Source organism: Pelobates fuscus, chromosome 10, assembly GCF_036172605.1.
Source record: "Pelobates fuscus isolate aPelFus1 chromosome 10, aPelFus1.pri, whole genome shotgun sequence".
NCBI classification, from domain to species: domain Eukaryota; kingdom Metazoa; phylum Chordata; class Amphibia; order Anura; family Pelobatidae; genus Pelobates; species Pelobates fuscus.
In genome coordinates this window covers 74,457,676-74,474,672 of record NC_086326.1, presented here as the reverse complement: position 1 = coordinate 74,474,672, position 16,997 = coordinate 74,457,676, and the positions used below count along the sequence as shown (strand labels likewise).

The following is a 16,997-nucleotide window of genomic DNA, read 5'->3' as shown; positions in this document are numbered from 1 at the left end:
GGCCATTGGAGGGATGCCCGCCTGCCAACGTCAAGGCAGATCCCCCCTAAGCGGGTCCTAACACTGACCCTTCAGCCTGCTTCCTTGAGCTTCTGGCAAAGATATCTCTAATGAGACAGAAAGGGGTATTTTTTATATACACCCCTTTACTTATTAACCCTTAATAGGGAACACATGGGATGGGTAGCAACATTGTAACCAGGCTGTGTGATACAAAGTAAATACAAATACAAAAAAGAGAAGTCCTGCGCTTAAGCAGCAAGGACTACAACACACATCAGCCCCAATATATAGTAAAAACCAAAGAAAAGAAAATGTTACTTGCGCTTTTTCCTTAATCCCTGAGAGGAAGGCTGAACTTGATGGACGCAAGTCTCTTTTCAGCTATGTAACTATGTAACTATGTAACTATGTATATGGCACTCTTTCGGGACACCAGGCCAATCTAACAAACTCCTTAGCTATGCCATTCCACATGCCGGCTCTGAAGGGTGACACAGATTAGGCAGAACCATCGCTTAAAACTGTCCACCAAGGAGCTTCCTTATCTAGAAGTAAAATTAACTTCAGACCCTACTCAGCTGTTTCAGCGAAACTATACCCCATTGTTCAACACGCTAATCGGAGACCTGGAACAATGGACTGATAAGCCCATAGTGCGTTTACACTCAATCAAAATGAACATTCTTCCCTGACTCTTGTTCCTCTTCCAAGCCCTACCACTTGGGGTTACAAGGGGAGACCTGACGGGTATCCAAAAAGCCATTAACTCCTTTGTCTGGCAAAAAAAAGCGCCCGAGAATAGCTCGCAACCTCCTATATAGACCTAAGTCGAGAGGTGGACTAGGCTTACCCAACCTCTACTCCCCTCCGGACACCAGACCATGGGTTGACATAGAATCCCTAATGACAGTGTTCGACCTTCCCCAATTTTTTATGTGGGTCCCTAGGTCCCAACAATCTGTCCTGCAGACCACATGCCCGGTGGTACTTAATTCTCTAAGGGCATGGGATAGCACAGGACATAGATATTCCCTGGGGAGTACCTTATGACTCCTGTTTTGCAGAATATGACCTTTCCTGCAGGAATGAGAGCGAGGAACTATAGAAACGCAGGAGCTCCTGAAAATTGACCGGCCAAAGAACCAAATGCCCTGGAACTGTTTTGGGCATAGGACCACATGTTCGGCCGTTCAGAACTTTAACACTGTGGCGTTTTCCCTACACTGCATGGCTCTATTTGGAGATTTTGGGCACTCAGATCAGGGCTATTTGGGGATGTATTATTTGTGGGGTTATTATATATTTTTATAATGTTTTTGGATATTTTAATGTTTTATATTTTTATGTTTGCCTCTCTGTTCCTGGGAGACAATTAGCATACCGTTCTTTAATGCAATTATCTCCCAGGCACAGAGATTTATGGGAGGTGCTTGTCTTGCATTGAATGGAGACCCCATGCTGGGGGTTGTGTATAAAAGCAGGCAACTTGGCCATAATAAACCTGTTCCTTCACACCCTTCACTCAGTCTGGGCTGGTGTTTGGGAGGATCAGCTATACTCTCTGCAGGAGAGCTTAATCACTTGAAGCTGTACCCAGGACCCTGTGCTATAGCGTTGCTGGACGTCCTCACGCTATGTGAGGCAGGGGTCGTATTAGCTGCGAGGCAAACAAGGCATTTGCCTTGGGCAGCATTTTCCAGGGGGCGGCAAAAAAGCCGCCCCCAAACGTCCAGGGTAAACGTCCTCGCGGCTAACTGACAAGCCGGTTGGACGGGCGGAGCTGGCGAGGGAGCACTTTCCCCTGAGCTCTCTGCTCAGCTCCCTCACGCGCCGTAGGTAAGGAGGCTGGGGGGGGGATTCAATTTTTTAAAAAGTGAGTGTTTTAATGTAAGTGAGTGTGTGTGTGTGTCTGTTAATGTGTGTGTGTGTGTGTGTGTGTGTCTGTTAGTGTGTGTGTGTGTGTGTCTCTGTTAGTGAGTGTGTGTGTCTATTAGTGAGTGTGAGTGTGTCTGTTAGTGTGTGTGAGTGTGTGTCTGTTAGTGAGTGTGAGTGTGTGTGTGTTTGTCTGTTAGCTAGTGTATGCGTATCTGTCAGTGAATGTGTGTGTGTGTGTATTTAGAAGGTGGGTCAGGGGGAAGGGTTGGGTGAGGGTGGCGCGGGGGGGAGAGGAGGGGTGCCTGAGTTTTGTCCTGCCTAGGGCAGCACAAAACCAGGATACACCACCGATGTGAGGACCTCCAGCGTCGCTGAAATCCCCATAGGAAAGCATTGAAAGCATTTTTCAATGCTTTCCTATGGGGAGGTCTAATGCGCATTAGGTCTCCCCCGTCGGATGACGTCGGCGGGGGAGGAGCGTGGGTGGACCCTGACCCAGCGCTGAGGGACATCGGCGCTGGATACAGGTAAGTCACTAAAGGGGTTTTAACCCCTTCAGCAACTTGGGATGGGGGGGTGGAAGGGAGAGGGGACCTGCAGTGCCATGAAAACGGTTTGTTTTCCTGGCACTGGAGAGTCCCTTTAAATAGCAACTTACACTGCATTACACATTGAAAATCGCATATAACTTGTGTTAACCTTTTTCAGATCAGATGTTTTACACAGTTGAAGATTTAACAGATTGTATTATAATCCAGTTGACACAGCAAAGCCAGAGTAAACATTGCATATGAAGAGGAGCAATAGTACATTGTTTAATTCCCCTTTATTTGTGTGTGCTTTCTCTATGTTGACTGCCAAGAGTTTGCAACAAAGGTTGTCAGGGAGCATAAAGAGATGTGGATTTTCACATTTAATTTAAAGGGAACATACATTCCCCCCCCCCCAAAAAAAATTCTGGACTAAAGGCTCCCTCCTATCTCTGTGCCCACTGTCTACCCCCTTTTGGTAGAAAAAATTAACGTTAAATAAAGTTTACTCACCTTATTTGCTGCACCAAGACTTCTCCTCCACAGACATCAGCATGCCTGCTTATAGCTTCCACGATCTCATCCAAGTCAGAGGTGGTAGACCATTAGTCGTAGAGATACGCATGCATGACCAAATGAGCATCATTTGATTAGAGGAATGATTTTGACCCGGTTCTGGATTCAGAAGCGCCTCTACAGGCTGTCAGGAAAACAGCCACTAGAGTTGTTCTGAATCCTTGATTTTTTTTTTTAGAAAAAAGGGTTACAATGACAGGACATGACCTCTCCCTTGGGTGACTTTAGTGGTCATTTAATTTTACACACCACACAAATACATTTTTGCTAAATTTAGGAATAAGGAAAAAAAATCTAAAATGACAGCCCTCTTTTACTTTCTACATTCAAATATTGCAAAGGGTAAAACTAAACCGAGCATTGGATTTCTGAAGGAACAACACCAAAATATACGATGTGAAGTCACATTAAAATATAAATAAATACCACATTATATACCTTCAGCGATGGCATCTATAACAGCATTCACATAAAGTTGAGAGTCATCTTCAGAGGAAAGCTGTTTCCACTTCGACCAGTCCTCAAAGAATTCTAGAAAATCCTCATGGTCTGTTACTCCACAAAATAAGACAACTACTTTGTTTGGTGGTCTTAGTGCTGTCTGTAAGACATCCAGTATTTCGGGGTTGCAAAATGCATCTAGTAGTTCACCAGACAACAGTACAAAAATGCATCTTGAATTCTCTAAAGCGTTAACATATTCCATAGGTATTGAATCACTGCTGATTATTTCAACGTTCTCGATTACAAGACCTTCAAGTTGCTTAGTTTCTTTAAAGAGGGACAAAAGATAATCCCTCCATTCATGTGCTTCAGATCCATGAAGTATTAGTAAATCACAATCACCTGTGTTATTCAAAAAGAAAAAAATATATATATTTTATTAGAATGAAAAAACAGGCATGATTTGATGTATTGTAAATATTTAGTTAATTCATCATAGGTTTAATATAAACTGATCATTGTGTAGTATTTCAGATATGACTATTTTTGCATAAATTTTCAGTTCACCCAAATTGACAAATTGTGTACCCCCAAGGGAGACACCAAAAAAACGGATTGCCACCAAAATTAAAATGGAACATATATAAAAAATTAAAATGGAACATATATATATATATTTTTTTGAACATTTGTTTAGACTTGTTGACACAGAAAGAAAAAAATAATAATGAAGTGTATGTGCAATATAGACAGAAAATCTGACACACACCATAAACATAGGGGGAGGATTGTAGCTTAGTTACAGGGATAAACAAGATCTGCTTAATTACAATGGCTATACAGACATGTAGGACTATATATATATATATATATATATACACACACACACATTTCCTTTCTACATATTGTTATCCCACAGACTAGTAGGAGCGTGGAGGAAACAAGAATAGATTAAATACTGAAAGATACTAAAGTACTATGTCACCACTTACACAATTGTTATGGAGTTAAAGCTACAAATGTATCTAAATGGATCACAATGAAAAAGTAACCAAATCAGGATGAAGACATGAAATTAAAGGGACACTATAGTCACCAAAACAAGTTTAGCTTAATGAAACCGTTTTAGTGTATAGATCATGCCCCTGCATATAATTGAGCAATGAGACCGTAGGGGCATAATCTATATGCAAAAACATCTTAAGTTATTTTGTGACTCTAGTGTCCCTTTATATGAGGTATATGTATTATCTCTTAACGTTGCAAATAAACTAATTCTCTGGATCCAAATCCATCCTTACAATGTATCCCAACAATATTATCAAAGTAGCCAGCGTAAGAATGGTGGGAGTTACTTGCCAAAAATAAATAGTCAACTAAAAGTTAGAAGTAACTAAGTTATTTATTAATTTATTAATTGGCTGCCTCAAACTCTCACTGAAAACTACTCTAGCCTGTAGAGTTAAATCTACAAAGAGATATCCAGCAGTACAGGAGTTGTGAGTCTCACCCAGCAGCCAGCACTGTATCTATCATGAGGCTAACAAGGCATTTGCCTTCGGCAGCACTTTCCAGGGGGGACCCAAAAAATGCCACTCCCAACTCACTATTCCACCCTCATCTCATCACGTTAATTCTTTCTTATCTAATACCCACCAACATAGCAGAACACACACTTACCCCATTTGACTCGAATGGTTAAATGTTATGATGTTGAAGCTTACTTAAATGTTATTAAATGCACTAACAAATGCTTTCAGTTGATAGGCCCTGCGCGGCCACATCGTTACCTCCTGATATGGAGACCTGCAAGCAGTGGCGTACATACCAGGGTCGCAGGGGTCGCGGCTGCGACCGGGCCCGGCCCACCAGGGGGCCCGGCCGCCCCTGCGACCCGGTATGTACGCAATGGGCCAGCCTCTTCTCCTGGGGGGCCCAGTAGCCGGCCACCTCCGGGCCCCCCGAGGCTGGCCCTGCTTACACCCGGCGGGCAGTCAGGCTGGCCGGTGCGCGAGGGAGCACTCTCCCCTGAGTGGCACCTCTTGGAACGTACCACACCATTAGTCTCTCTCATCTCTTGGTGCCCTCTCCTATATACCTGACCACTGCAAGAAGCGGAACCCCGCAGCCCAAGAGATCAGCATAAGATCACAGTTCCTACCTTCTGGACTTTGCTCATACAGCAACTAAGCTAGGACTTATATATATTAATTGTCTTTTTTTGTCTTTTTTTTTCTCTTTGTGGCGTAGCCCCATTACCTTGTCTTATGCCCAGATATGTGCCATGGCAGATCTGGCATAAGGGAATTTTAAAAACTCAATAAAAGTGATATTGGGGTCGTGTTGACACTCATACGCTTGTTTATTTAATTGTTTTATTCTTTTTAATGTGGCAGCTGGTTAGAAAGCCATGGCCAGCCACATGATGAACCCTCACAGGGCCAATAGTTTTTTAAGCCCTTTGTTGGTAGTTCAAATTATGATTCTCTATGATTGGCCCAAATTCCGTTCAGAATTAGCTTTAGTAAATATGAGAATTGCTATTCCGTTCCGAATTCAGCCATTTCCATCAAACTTAATCTATTCAGACATGAATAAAACTGTTTTTTTTTTTATCAAGTTATCCCATAGGGCTTTATAAATGCCCAAAATAACATAGCAGACAGAACTTTAAATCATATCAGCAATGGGTTAGAGCTCCAAAAAAGTTTACACATATCGTATGTTTATCAGAAATTGTAGATCTATGAAAGATAACTTAGGAAGCCAGAAAAATACAAGCAAAAGCAAGCAGCAGTATAAGCAGTAAGGATAGATATATTTATGGCTTTAACCATCCGTCAGGCTCATAATTGGCTAGTTTTATGCAATGCAGAACCTATATATTAATTTCTATACCTAAAGTTAGTTTCATGGGGAAGTTTAAAATGAACTTTGAATTTAAATGTATACTCATGTTATACTTTGTTTACCTAGGAAGAGTAAATATACAAACCTGCACATAGTTAGAAGAGAAGATAACTTTATTCTGTTTAGACTGCTCTCTTCCCTCCCCACATCCACCCTGGAAGAGAGGCAGGGACCACTGGTTGATATGAACACCTGTGGGCCATCTTTAATCCACTCCTGATGTGGATGCTTAAATCAAAACTAGGAAGAATTGTAAGTCACTTGAAGCGATGAATGCACTTATAAAATGAATTATTACTAAATTACAAATTCTGAAACTAGTCTCCCGGCAGCATGGCCTGCTGTCACTACATTTGCTACTCCAGACATATGGATATGTTACCACAAACAAAGTGATTGTGCACGGTTAGCACTACATCATTGTCTTCTGTTTATTAAAATGTGGGTTTCTTGTTATTTTATAAGTATAAATTATACATACTTCTATTTTCTATGCAGAGCCAGGTTTCCCATAAGGGGGCATAGACGGCCCCCTAGGGCGCGGGCTAAATCAGAGGCCCGGTGGACCCCTTTCTTGGCCTGGGACTCTATATGTGTGGCCCATATCTGAGCTGGCAGGGAGATCAAAAGATGTCCCTGCATGGCTCTGTGCCCACCGACGGAGCCAGAGAGGGAGAACACAGAGGGCCTTTCCTGTGTTCCACAGAGGGCCTTTCCTGTGTGGCAGGATTGGGAGGAAATAATGTCAGCACATTTCCTCCCAGCATGAGACTGCAGCTTGAAGCAGTTCACTGCTCAACTGGACCAAAGGAAAGCCACATTTCTCCAGCACAAATGTAGACGAAGAGCATTTGTTTGTTTATACGTGTGCATGTGTTTGTATCTAGTGTGAATGGCAGAATCTACCTGTGAGTTTGTGTGGCAGTGTGTATCTGTTTTTGTATTTGTGTGTATCTGCTTGTATGTGCTGTGTATATGTGTGTAGCAGTGTGTATCTTTGTGTGGCATTGTATATCTGTTTGTATATACAGTATATGTGAGGAGTGTGTTTATGTCTGTGGCAGTACATATCCGTGTTTGTAATATGTGTTTGTAATGGTGGATCTGTGAGTGTTTCTGTATGAGTGAGTGAGTGTAAGAACGTGAGCATGATGAGTGTATATGTGCATGTAGGCCTCTGTGTAAGTGCTGTAGGAGGGGGCCCACAACCTAGCATCCTGCTTAGGGCCCAGGGGAATCATAATCTGGCTCTGTTTTAGTGCCATTTATTAACTATAAATCAGCTAACAAAAAGAGAATATTCTGAAAGAACGTACATGTTCACTTAATAACATATATAACATAAAGGATTATTTACTAAACAGTTAAACAGGTTTGTGTTAGTGAAAAAAATGTTAAATAGAACCCACATAATCTTCACAACATGAAATATATTTATTTGCCAGAAATGTGTTCAGTATCTGTGTAACTCTACATCAGACAGCAGCTCCGTCTCTCCTTACACTGTTTTAACAACAACTTTACAAAGAGTTGACTGATACAGAAAGAGTTAAGGGCATAAACTCACTGATAGAAAAGGTAATTCAAATAGTTAAAGTTTCACTTAAAGGATAGGGATGTGCATGGGCAAAAAATTTGGTTCGGTTCGGACTTCCGAAATCCGTGACTTCGGCAATTCGGGAGTTCGGCAATTCGGGACTTTGGCAGTTCGGTTCGGCACTTCTGAAATTTGGGACTTCGGCAATTCGGTGGTTCGGTTCGGCACTTCGGCAATTCGAGAATTCAGCATTTCGGGACTTCGGCACTTCGGGACTTTGGCAGTTCCCTAACCCTACCCCTAACCCAACCCTACCCTAACCCCATAACCCTACCCCAACCCTACCCCTAACCCTAACCCCACCCCTTACCCCACGCCTTACCCTACCTTAACCCTAAACCTACCCTAACCCAAACCCCACTCCTAAGTAGGGTTAGGGTTAGGGTTGGGGTAGGGTTACTGTAACGGCTACCCCAGTGTCACGTTTAAACATTTGTTATGAAGGAACACAACTGCAGATTTCGTATAGTTTGAATATTTATTATAAAAAGTAAAAGGTATTGACTTTAATTCCAATTTACAGGTACTGTAGCTTTAAGTAATAAACGATAACTGAAGTCCACAATTATAGGCACTGTAGCTTTAAGTAGTAAACGATAACTGAAGTCCACAATTATATGCACTGTAGCTTTAAGTAGTAAACGATGACTGAAGCAGAAAGAGTCCTTTAGAAGTAGTAATTAATTAGGTGATAAGAAGTTACGTTAGCTGTTCCATAGACTTTAACTGAAGTAAGATAGATGCAGCTAACTGAGACAAAGTATGAGTTGAAGTTAGCTGTATCGGGTTTGTTTTAACGAAGGACTTTGGAGACAGGAAATAACAGCTTTGAGATGCAACGCTTATCACAGAGGTTTTACTTAGCTTCCGGCACATAGAACACTGGTTCCCGAGATCTCCTCAGAGGCGGTTTATCCTGAATGGTGAGAGTTCAGCTTTAGTCGTGGATGAGGAAAGGTGAAGGGAACTTGAAGTCTTCCAGTCCGGTCCGGTAACAGAGGGCTTTCACAACGATGTTGCAGCCGGTTCGTGAGTACGGAACGTAGTTCAATAATCCAGCGTCGATCAGCTGGTGCGGTCAGATTAAATAGGAAGACCGTGTCATAAAGAGGTGTGGCTAAGCTCCGTGGAACCAGGAAGTAAGAGGATATCATAATTAAGGCATGACACCCAGTTGGAGAGGGGGTATCAGCCGTTGGAGACGTCCTTCTTCCCAGCAAGATGCTGTGCTGTAGTGGAGTTGCGCTATCCCATCCGCTGGATCCAAGTAGAGAGTAAAGCAGAGCGCTTAAAAGAGCTAGTGATTATGCTGAGCAGGTTCCCTTTCAATAACGAGACAAGGCTACGTTTTGAAGGGTTAAGCAGAACTGATTTAATGACCACACAAGCAGCTGCTTTTATGCAGGTTCTTACAGGAATGTTACCACCCACTGGACCTTGTGGGGCACTGATAATGGGAATACAACAGCCAATCAGTTACAATTGTACAGTAAAAGCACACCCATTAATTACAGTACATTCCTCCCCTCTGCTTAGGAGATAATTGAGTTAATCGTTATATCAGCTCAATTATCTCCAAGCTAAAAAATATACTTTCATGCATTTTTCATAACTTTAAAACTATACATAGGATATTAATAAAAGTTACATTTTAATAAACAATCCATTCAGGGGAACAACATATCCAAAAATGGCACAAATTGGCTCAGTGGTTCGGGAGTTAGTAAAAAGGTGGATGTGACCGACCGCTCGCACATTTCTCTGCCCAAAATAGTTCCACAATTTCAGTCTATGCGGTTGGTCTATCTTCCCGTTGTAATAGATGTAAAATGCATGAACTGAACTGTTCGTGCCTACCATCATTGGATGCTGATTGTTCGTATGAAGAAACCCACGAATTAGCGCTTTGTTCGTATGATTCTAGTAGAACGCACTGAAGGTAGAAGTTCAGTGGTGTTCGTGGAAAAAGTTAGCTGTATCAGTTCCCCGCGGTCAACGACCAAACACAGCTGAGTGTGTTCGACTAAACAAAATGGCCGCTGCCACGTGTTTGCACAAACGGACGCCGACCACCCTGTTAAACCATTAGAATGTTAAGGTGTTTGCGGTTTGTACAGGTCAAGAGGGTTAATTGGTGCCCCACTCCTGCTCTGGGTGGTCGGTCATTCAACAAAATATTCGGTAAACGAATGATTATGGCCAAATGCACGATTGGTCCATTTTAGTGAAGGCAAACAAATGGATAGTCTCTGTTCTCAGTTCCATGCAGCAAATATATGGCTTAAACAGGGGTTTTGTTATAGTTACCCCTACCCCTAACCCATAACCCTACCCCAACCCTACAACAAACCTAACCCCAAACCTACTCTAACCCAATAATCCTAACCCTACCCCAACCCTAACCCTACCCCAACACTAACCCTACCGCTACCCCTAATGATCAGAATGTCCAAATTGCCGAAATTCGGCCAAATGTAAATTCGGACCGAAACTAATTGCACATGTTTATTAAAGGATGATTTAGTGGCAATGGTATATTTACACAGCTCGACTACATCTAAGATTACATTATATCACCTAGAATTACTGTAGGCACGTGGCATGTGAACAGGCCCGGACTGGCCATCGGGCACACCGGGCAAATGCCCGGTGGGCCGCGATGGCCGTGGGGCTGAGGCCGGCAGGGGAGATCACAGGATCTCCCCTGCCAGCCCCAGCAGGGCCAGCGCTACCCGAGCGCCGGCCCTGCTGTGTGTCTCCATGGGCCGGTGGGGAGATCAAAGATCTCCCTCACCGGCCCAGAGACACTGTAACATGCGGCCGCCGGCTGTGGGGTGTGAGGGAGGCAGCAGAGAGGACCGGCGGAGCTCTATCCAGCAGCTCCGCCGGGTCCTCTCGCGAGGTCTGAGCTTTGCCGCGGTTACCGCGGCAATGCTCAGATCTCGCGAGAGTGAACTCTAGCCGGCAGGTTAGAGTTCACTCTCACCACTGGACCACCAGGGAAGGAAGCTGCGGAAAGGACCCCCCCCTCCCATGCTAAAGGTAAGAAGGGAGGGGGGGGATATAACTTTTTTTTTTTTTAATTATTAATAAAAAAAAATGTAATTAAAAAAAAAAAAATCACACTAACAGCCCCCTCACACACACACACATCACCCCCAGACACACACATCACCCTCAGACACACACATCACCCCCAGACACACACAGCCCCCCCAGACACACAGCCCCCCCAGACACACACAGCCCCCCAGACACACACAGCCCCCCCAGACACATACAGCCCCCCCAGACACATACAGCCCCCCCAGACACATACAGCCCCCCCAGACACACACGGCCCCCCCGACACACACGCCCCCCCTGACACACACAGCCCCCCCCGACACACACAGCCCCCCCCGACACACACAGCCCCCTCCCCCGACACACACAGCCCCCTCCCCCGACACACACAGCCCCCCCGACACACACAGCACCCCCAGACACACACAGCCCCCCCAGACACACACAGCACCCCCAGACACACACAGCACCCCCAGACACACACAGCCCCCCCAGACACACACAGCCCCCGCAGACACACATGGCCCCCCCCGACACACACGGCCCCCCCGACACACACGGCCCCCCCGACACACACGGCCCCCCCGACACACACGGCCCCCCCGACACACACGGCCCCCCCGACACACACAGCCCCCTCCCCCGACACACACAGCCCCCTCCCCCGACACACACAGCCCCCCCAGACACACACAGCCCCCCCGACACACACAGCACCCCCAGACACACACAGCCCCCCCAGACACACACAGCCCCCCCAGACACACACAGCCCCCCCAGACACACACAGCCCCCCAGACACACACAGCCCCCCCAGACACACACAGCCCCCCCAGACACACACAGCCCCCCCAGACACACACAGCACCCCCAGACACACACAGCATGCTGACACACAGCGCACGCAGACACACAGCGCACCCAGACACACAGCGCACCCAGACACACAGCGCACCCAGACACACAGCACCTTCAGACACACAGCACCTTCAGACACACAGCACCCTCAGACACACAGCACCCTCAGACACACAGCACCCTCAGACACACAGCACACATCACCTTCAGACACACACAGCACCCTCAGAGAGACAGCACCCTCAGACAGACAGCACCCTCGCTCACACACATACACATATATAAAATAACTTCTTAGGGGGCCGCTCTGATTGAAAAATGCCCGGGCCTAATTTTTTTGCCAGTCCGGCCCTGCATGTGAATATGCCTCAGAATAAGTCAAACTACAAGGCTGTGTTGTAGTTGTCATTAAGAGGGGATAGAGAGGGTTCTAAGGGAACTACAGGCCTTTTTTGCAGGATGCAATTGCAGGCAGGGCAACATCAACAGCATTATAGGCCCCTGGGCAAAGAAGTGCACTGGGCCATACCTACACAACTACTCACAGAAATAAAAATGTAAAATATCAATAAAATTAAGCTTAATGGTACCTTTAACAAAATCAGTGTTTAAACATTAAAAAGCATGCTGTACACTATAGATTAATCCACACAAACGTTTGGACAATATAACATTGAAAGGCAAGAAATTCAACATAAAACTGGTACCCAGTAATTTCGTACTGTGCCATCTCCGTCTGTATGACTTACCATGAATTATGTATTATTAATCAAGTGTTTAACATATAGCTTTATGACTTATGTGTGTTGATTTTGTCTTGCTTATGTACATGTACGTTGTTTTCCTCAATGTATTCGGAGCAGCAAGATCGCATGTACAGATAACAGCTGCGGCTGAGGTGACTACTTCACCTAAAGGTTTTAATAAAGAGGGTTTTAAGGTTCTCAATAAATCTCCTGGAATAATATACTGAGAAGTTGGCATTGGCAAGCCATTGGCAACTGCCCAGCGTGCCAATGCATTAATATATAGGCAGAGCCAGACAGTGGGAATAATCACACAGTGCCATGTGGTCTCCTGCATTTTCATCTCATCAGGTCTGTAACACTTAGCATGTTATCTATCAACATGTACATTGGGTACAGACGTGTGCCCCATGCACTAATTCTGTCGGATTAGGGAGGAATTGGATTTGGAGTTGGGGGTTTAAGGACAGAGGTTTTAAGATCAGGAGGCCTTACAAAATGCTGTGCATTGTAAATGCTATAATTCTTAGCCACTCATTAACTGTATCAGTGGTTTATTAATAAAAGTTTTGTTTTAAGATATCTGAAGTATTCTCCGTTGGCTTTAAATTTAGTTTCAAGTGGAGTGCGCTGAATTTTGTAGTTTCAAGTGGAGTGCGCTGAATTTTGTAGTTTCAAGAGGAGTGCGCTGAATTTTGTAGTTTCAAGTGGAGTGCGCTGAATTTTGTATGTTGCGTGTATTAGTCAGCAGAATCACTCAGATAAAGTATGCTTGCTTTGGTGGGTGCCGCCAAATGCATATGTGTGTCTGTATAGATATGAAGAAATGCAAAGATAAGGCTGGAAGATGATACATGTGCAGAATCATTGTTGTGGTACAAGATGCAACACCTCTGCTCTTATTGTGGAAATTAACCAATCATGGTGACAAGGTAATGTACAAAACAGGATGCTATAGGGGGCTTATGTATGAAAAACAGCATAGCTCACATTAGTATTGTTTCTCTGACATTCAAGAAAAAGAGAAAAAACAGCCCATGCGATTGCTTGCGATTACTTTAAAACAATTCTTAGAACCTTTGCTGTTGGAAGTTGTTCCACGGTTCCCAATAAACCAAAATAGCCACAAAACAGCCTCTGCTATACACAAAGACTTTAGACTAAAAAGAGTGTAACTACATGTACATTAGAACACTTTTAAAAATGAGCTATCATGTAGTTTCACGGGAATTTGTAATACATTTCAGATAATGAACGCACATGTTTAGTAACAAAAGGTGCTAGCTTTTACCAGGGTTTTGGGGGTTTATTTGGTGTAAATGCTCAATACATCCTAGTTGGAAAGAAAAACATTTATTCCACAATTAAGCATATATAAGCCTTAAAGCCTATCAATAAGCATGGTGTATATGGCTTTCAATAAATAGTTGTAAAATGTGGCAAGTCAGATGTATGAAAGCATTAAGAAGATTATTAAAAAATATATAAATTGCAGTGGATTGAAAACCTAATTGCGCAATTTAGGCTAAATAGCAAAAATATAAGATATATACTTTAGCCTAAATTTCGGTTTTCAGCACACTAAATTGTGTGTTAATGAATAAACTATTTTGGGCAACTTGGATAAACCCTGGGCAGACCTTTCATAGTGTCCTGGTAACGTTGCTATTGTAAGTAATTAATTGAAAAAATGCATCTTTTTATCCAGTTTGCAAAATGCTAAACTTTAATTAATCGTTCGTAGTTGTGGAGTAGCATGCAGGCAATAAATACAGAAGTGGAATATAGAAACCTGGGGGTCATTTTTAGAAGCAATTAAATGCTAGCGAAATATATAGAAACATAGAATGTGACGGCAGATAAGAACCGTTCGGCCCATCTAGTCTGCCCAATTTTCTAAATACTTTCATTGGTCCCTGGCCTTATCTTATAGTTAGGATAGCCTTATGCCTATCCCACGCATGCTTAAACTCTATCACTTCAACTGGAAGGCTATTCCATGTATCCACTACCTTCTCAGTAAAGCAATACTTCCTGATATTTTTAAACCTTTGCCCCTTTAATTTAAGACTATGTCCTCTTGTTGTGGTAGTTTTTCTTCTATTAAATATAGTCTCCTCCTTTACTGTGTTGATTCCCTTTATGTATTTAAATGTTTCTATCATATCCCTCCTGTCTCGCCTTTCATCCAAGCTATACATGTTAAGATCCTTTAACCTTTACTTCTAAGTTTTATCCTGTAATCCATGAACCAGTTTAGTGGCCCTTCTCTGAACTATGGCTACTTTTTAATGGTAAGAATGGAAACCAGTCTTAAATGGGGAGGACATTGGTAGGGCAACAGAGATCATGTGGCTAGGAATATGCGAAGTACTAGTGCGGCATTAACAATTAACAATTGCCATGTAAGTCTTTGGGGAAACTCCAAAAATCTGACCTGTAGACAGAAATGTGCTGAGTTTTATATAGAGTTATTTCATCTGAGCTGTGACAAGTCATCTGACACTACACTCTGGATACTAGAATTTAATGGAGGGTACTGTTTTAGTTACTATGAGGTTGGTAAATGTACTCAACCTAGCCTTGGTAATTCTGCCTAGTTTTTATGACTTATATTGTAACACCCTACAAGATGTTTTCTTTTTTATATTTCGTATGCTGTGACTTATACACTTTGGAGATTTCTAGGTGATATATACCCTTAATCCACAGTTAACACACATTGGGTGTTAAATAATATTTGGTATATTATATTCCAATTTCCAGAAATCAACAAACAAAGAGATCTTTCTGTATACAGAGACAAAGTTCATCCGTGATATTTTTTATGATATTATTTATGGTGTTTCTGTCGGGGCACACAAACCATTCTGCTACCGGCCTCCTAAAATCCAGTTTATTCCGAGGCATTTCTGAGGAACTGTAAGTATTAAATTCATACAAATGCTTGTTTCCGCCTGCAGCCTAAACCTAGACTCACTAACTAATTTATCATAAAAATCTAATTCGATATCCAATATTAAATATGCAAACGTAATCAATAACCAATATTTTAGCCAAACGTGCCTTCTGTCTCTCTTTCCATCACTCTCTCTCTATGGATATAGAAATGAGAGAATAATATGCAATGTAACAATTTTCATTAAAGGACCACTCTAGTGCCAGGAAAACATATTCGTTTTCCTGGCACTAGAGTGCCCTGAGGGTGCCCCCACCCTCAGGGTCCCCCTCCCGCCCGGCTCTGGAAAGGGGAAAGTGTTTAAAACTTACCTTTTTCCAGCGCTGGGCGGAGAGCTCTCCTCCTCCGATCCTCCTCTTCTCCTCCCCGTCGGCTGAATGCGCACGCGCGGCAAGAGCTGCGCGCGCATTCAGCCGGTCACATAGGAAAGCATTCATAACGCTTTACTATGGACGCTTGCGTGCTCTCACTGTGATTTTCACAGTGAGAATCACGCAAGCGCCTCTAGCGGCTGTCAATGAGACAGCCACTAGAGGAAATAGGGGAAGGCTTAACCCATTCACAAACATAGCAGTTTCTCTGAAACTGCTATGTTTATGAAAAAATGGGTTAACCCTAGAAGGACCTGGCACCCAGACCACTTCATTAAGCTGAAGTGGTCTGGGTGCTTAGAGTGGTCCTTTAATGTGATACTTCTAAAGTAAATAAAGAAGAGGAGGTAATGGTGGAACAATATGTAAATAAGGAGGGCTTATTTACTTATTTTGAGATTTACATTTCCTGCATATTCATCTCTATTTTCATAAATACTGCTGGGAGATACATTGTTTCTGTTGTTAATTTTATCAGTTTGTTTGTAGTTATACAGAAAATACACTGATAAGACTCAAATCTATGTAACAAGGGAACTGTCAGACATTATCATTTGCACAATATTATACAAGTGTAGTGAAATGTAATCTATTCTCTGATAATATACAAATATATGTCTGTACCATAGAGATACCATCGGAATGTTAATAAAATACAAATCTTAGATTCTAATAAGCACCGATTATATCCAAATGTACAGCTGTAGAATGTTAAATGCAAATTATTATCCCCACCATTATGCACAGGGTCATTTGATAAACTATGAGTTATCCGGAAGTTACAAGGAATTGCCAAAAATTTTAGGAAAGTAGCCAAATTGAAAATATCTAACTCAGATATGTATCTAGTTCTTGAGGTTTAATTTGCAATTTGCTGGTGAATTCCAAATATATCTTGTTTTTTAATGATGTTACCTTGAAGCATTGAAATGGTAGATAATTATATTCTTTTAATATCTAATTTTGCTCCAATTTTCTATTTAAGTTTGCTTAAGTTTCCTATCATTTATTTTATGAATCAGGTCTCAAATCCAGACCTTATGTTGCACTGATCAGCCACAA

The 16,997-nt window shown here is 42.8% G+C and overlaps 1 protein-coding gene across 3 annotated transcripts in view; it reads right to left on the bottom strand.

Annotated features, from left to right (window-relative positions):
* Positions 1 to 16,997, bottom strand: part of PIK3AP1 (phosphoinositide-3-kinase adaptor protein 1) — a 114,440-nt gene that overhangs the window by 83,682 nt on the left and 13,761 nt on the right. For all 3 annotated transcript variants that reach the window (XM_063435220.1, XM_063435222.1, XM_063435221.1), the window contains exon 2: positions 3,423 to 3,830. In XM_063435220.1, the coding sequence (XP_063291290.1) occupies positions 3,423 to 3,830 (408 nt within the window). The remainder of the gene's footprint in view (positions 1 to 3,422; positions 3,831 to 16,997) is intronic.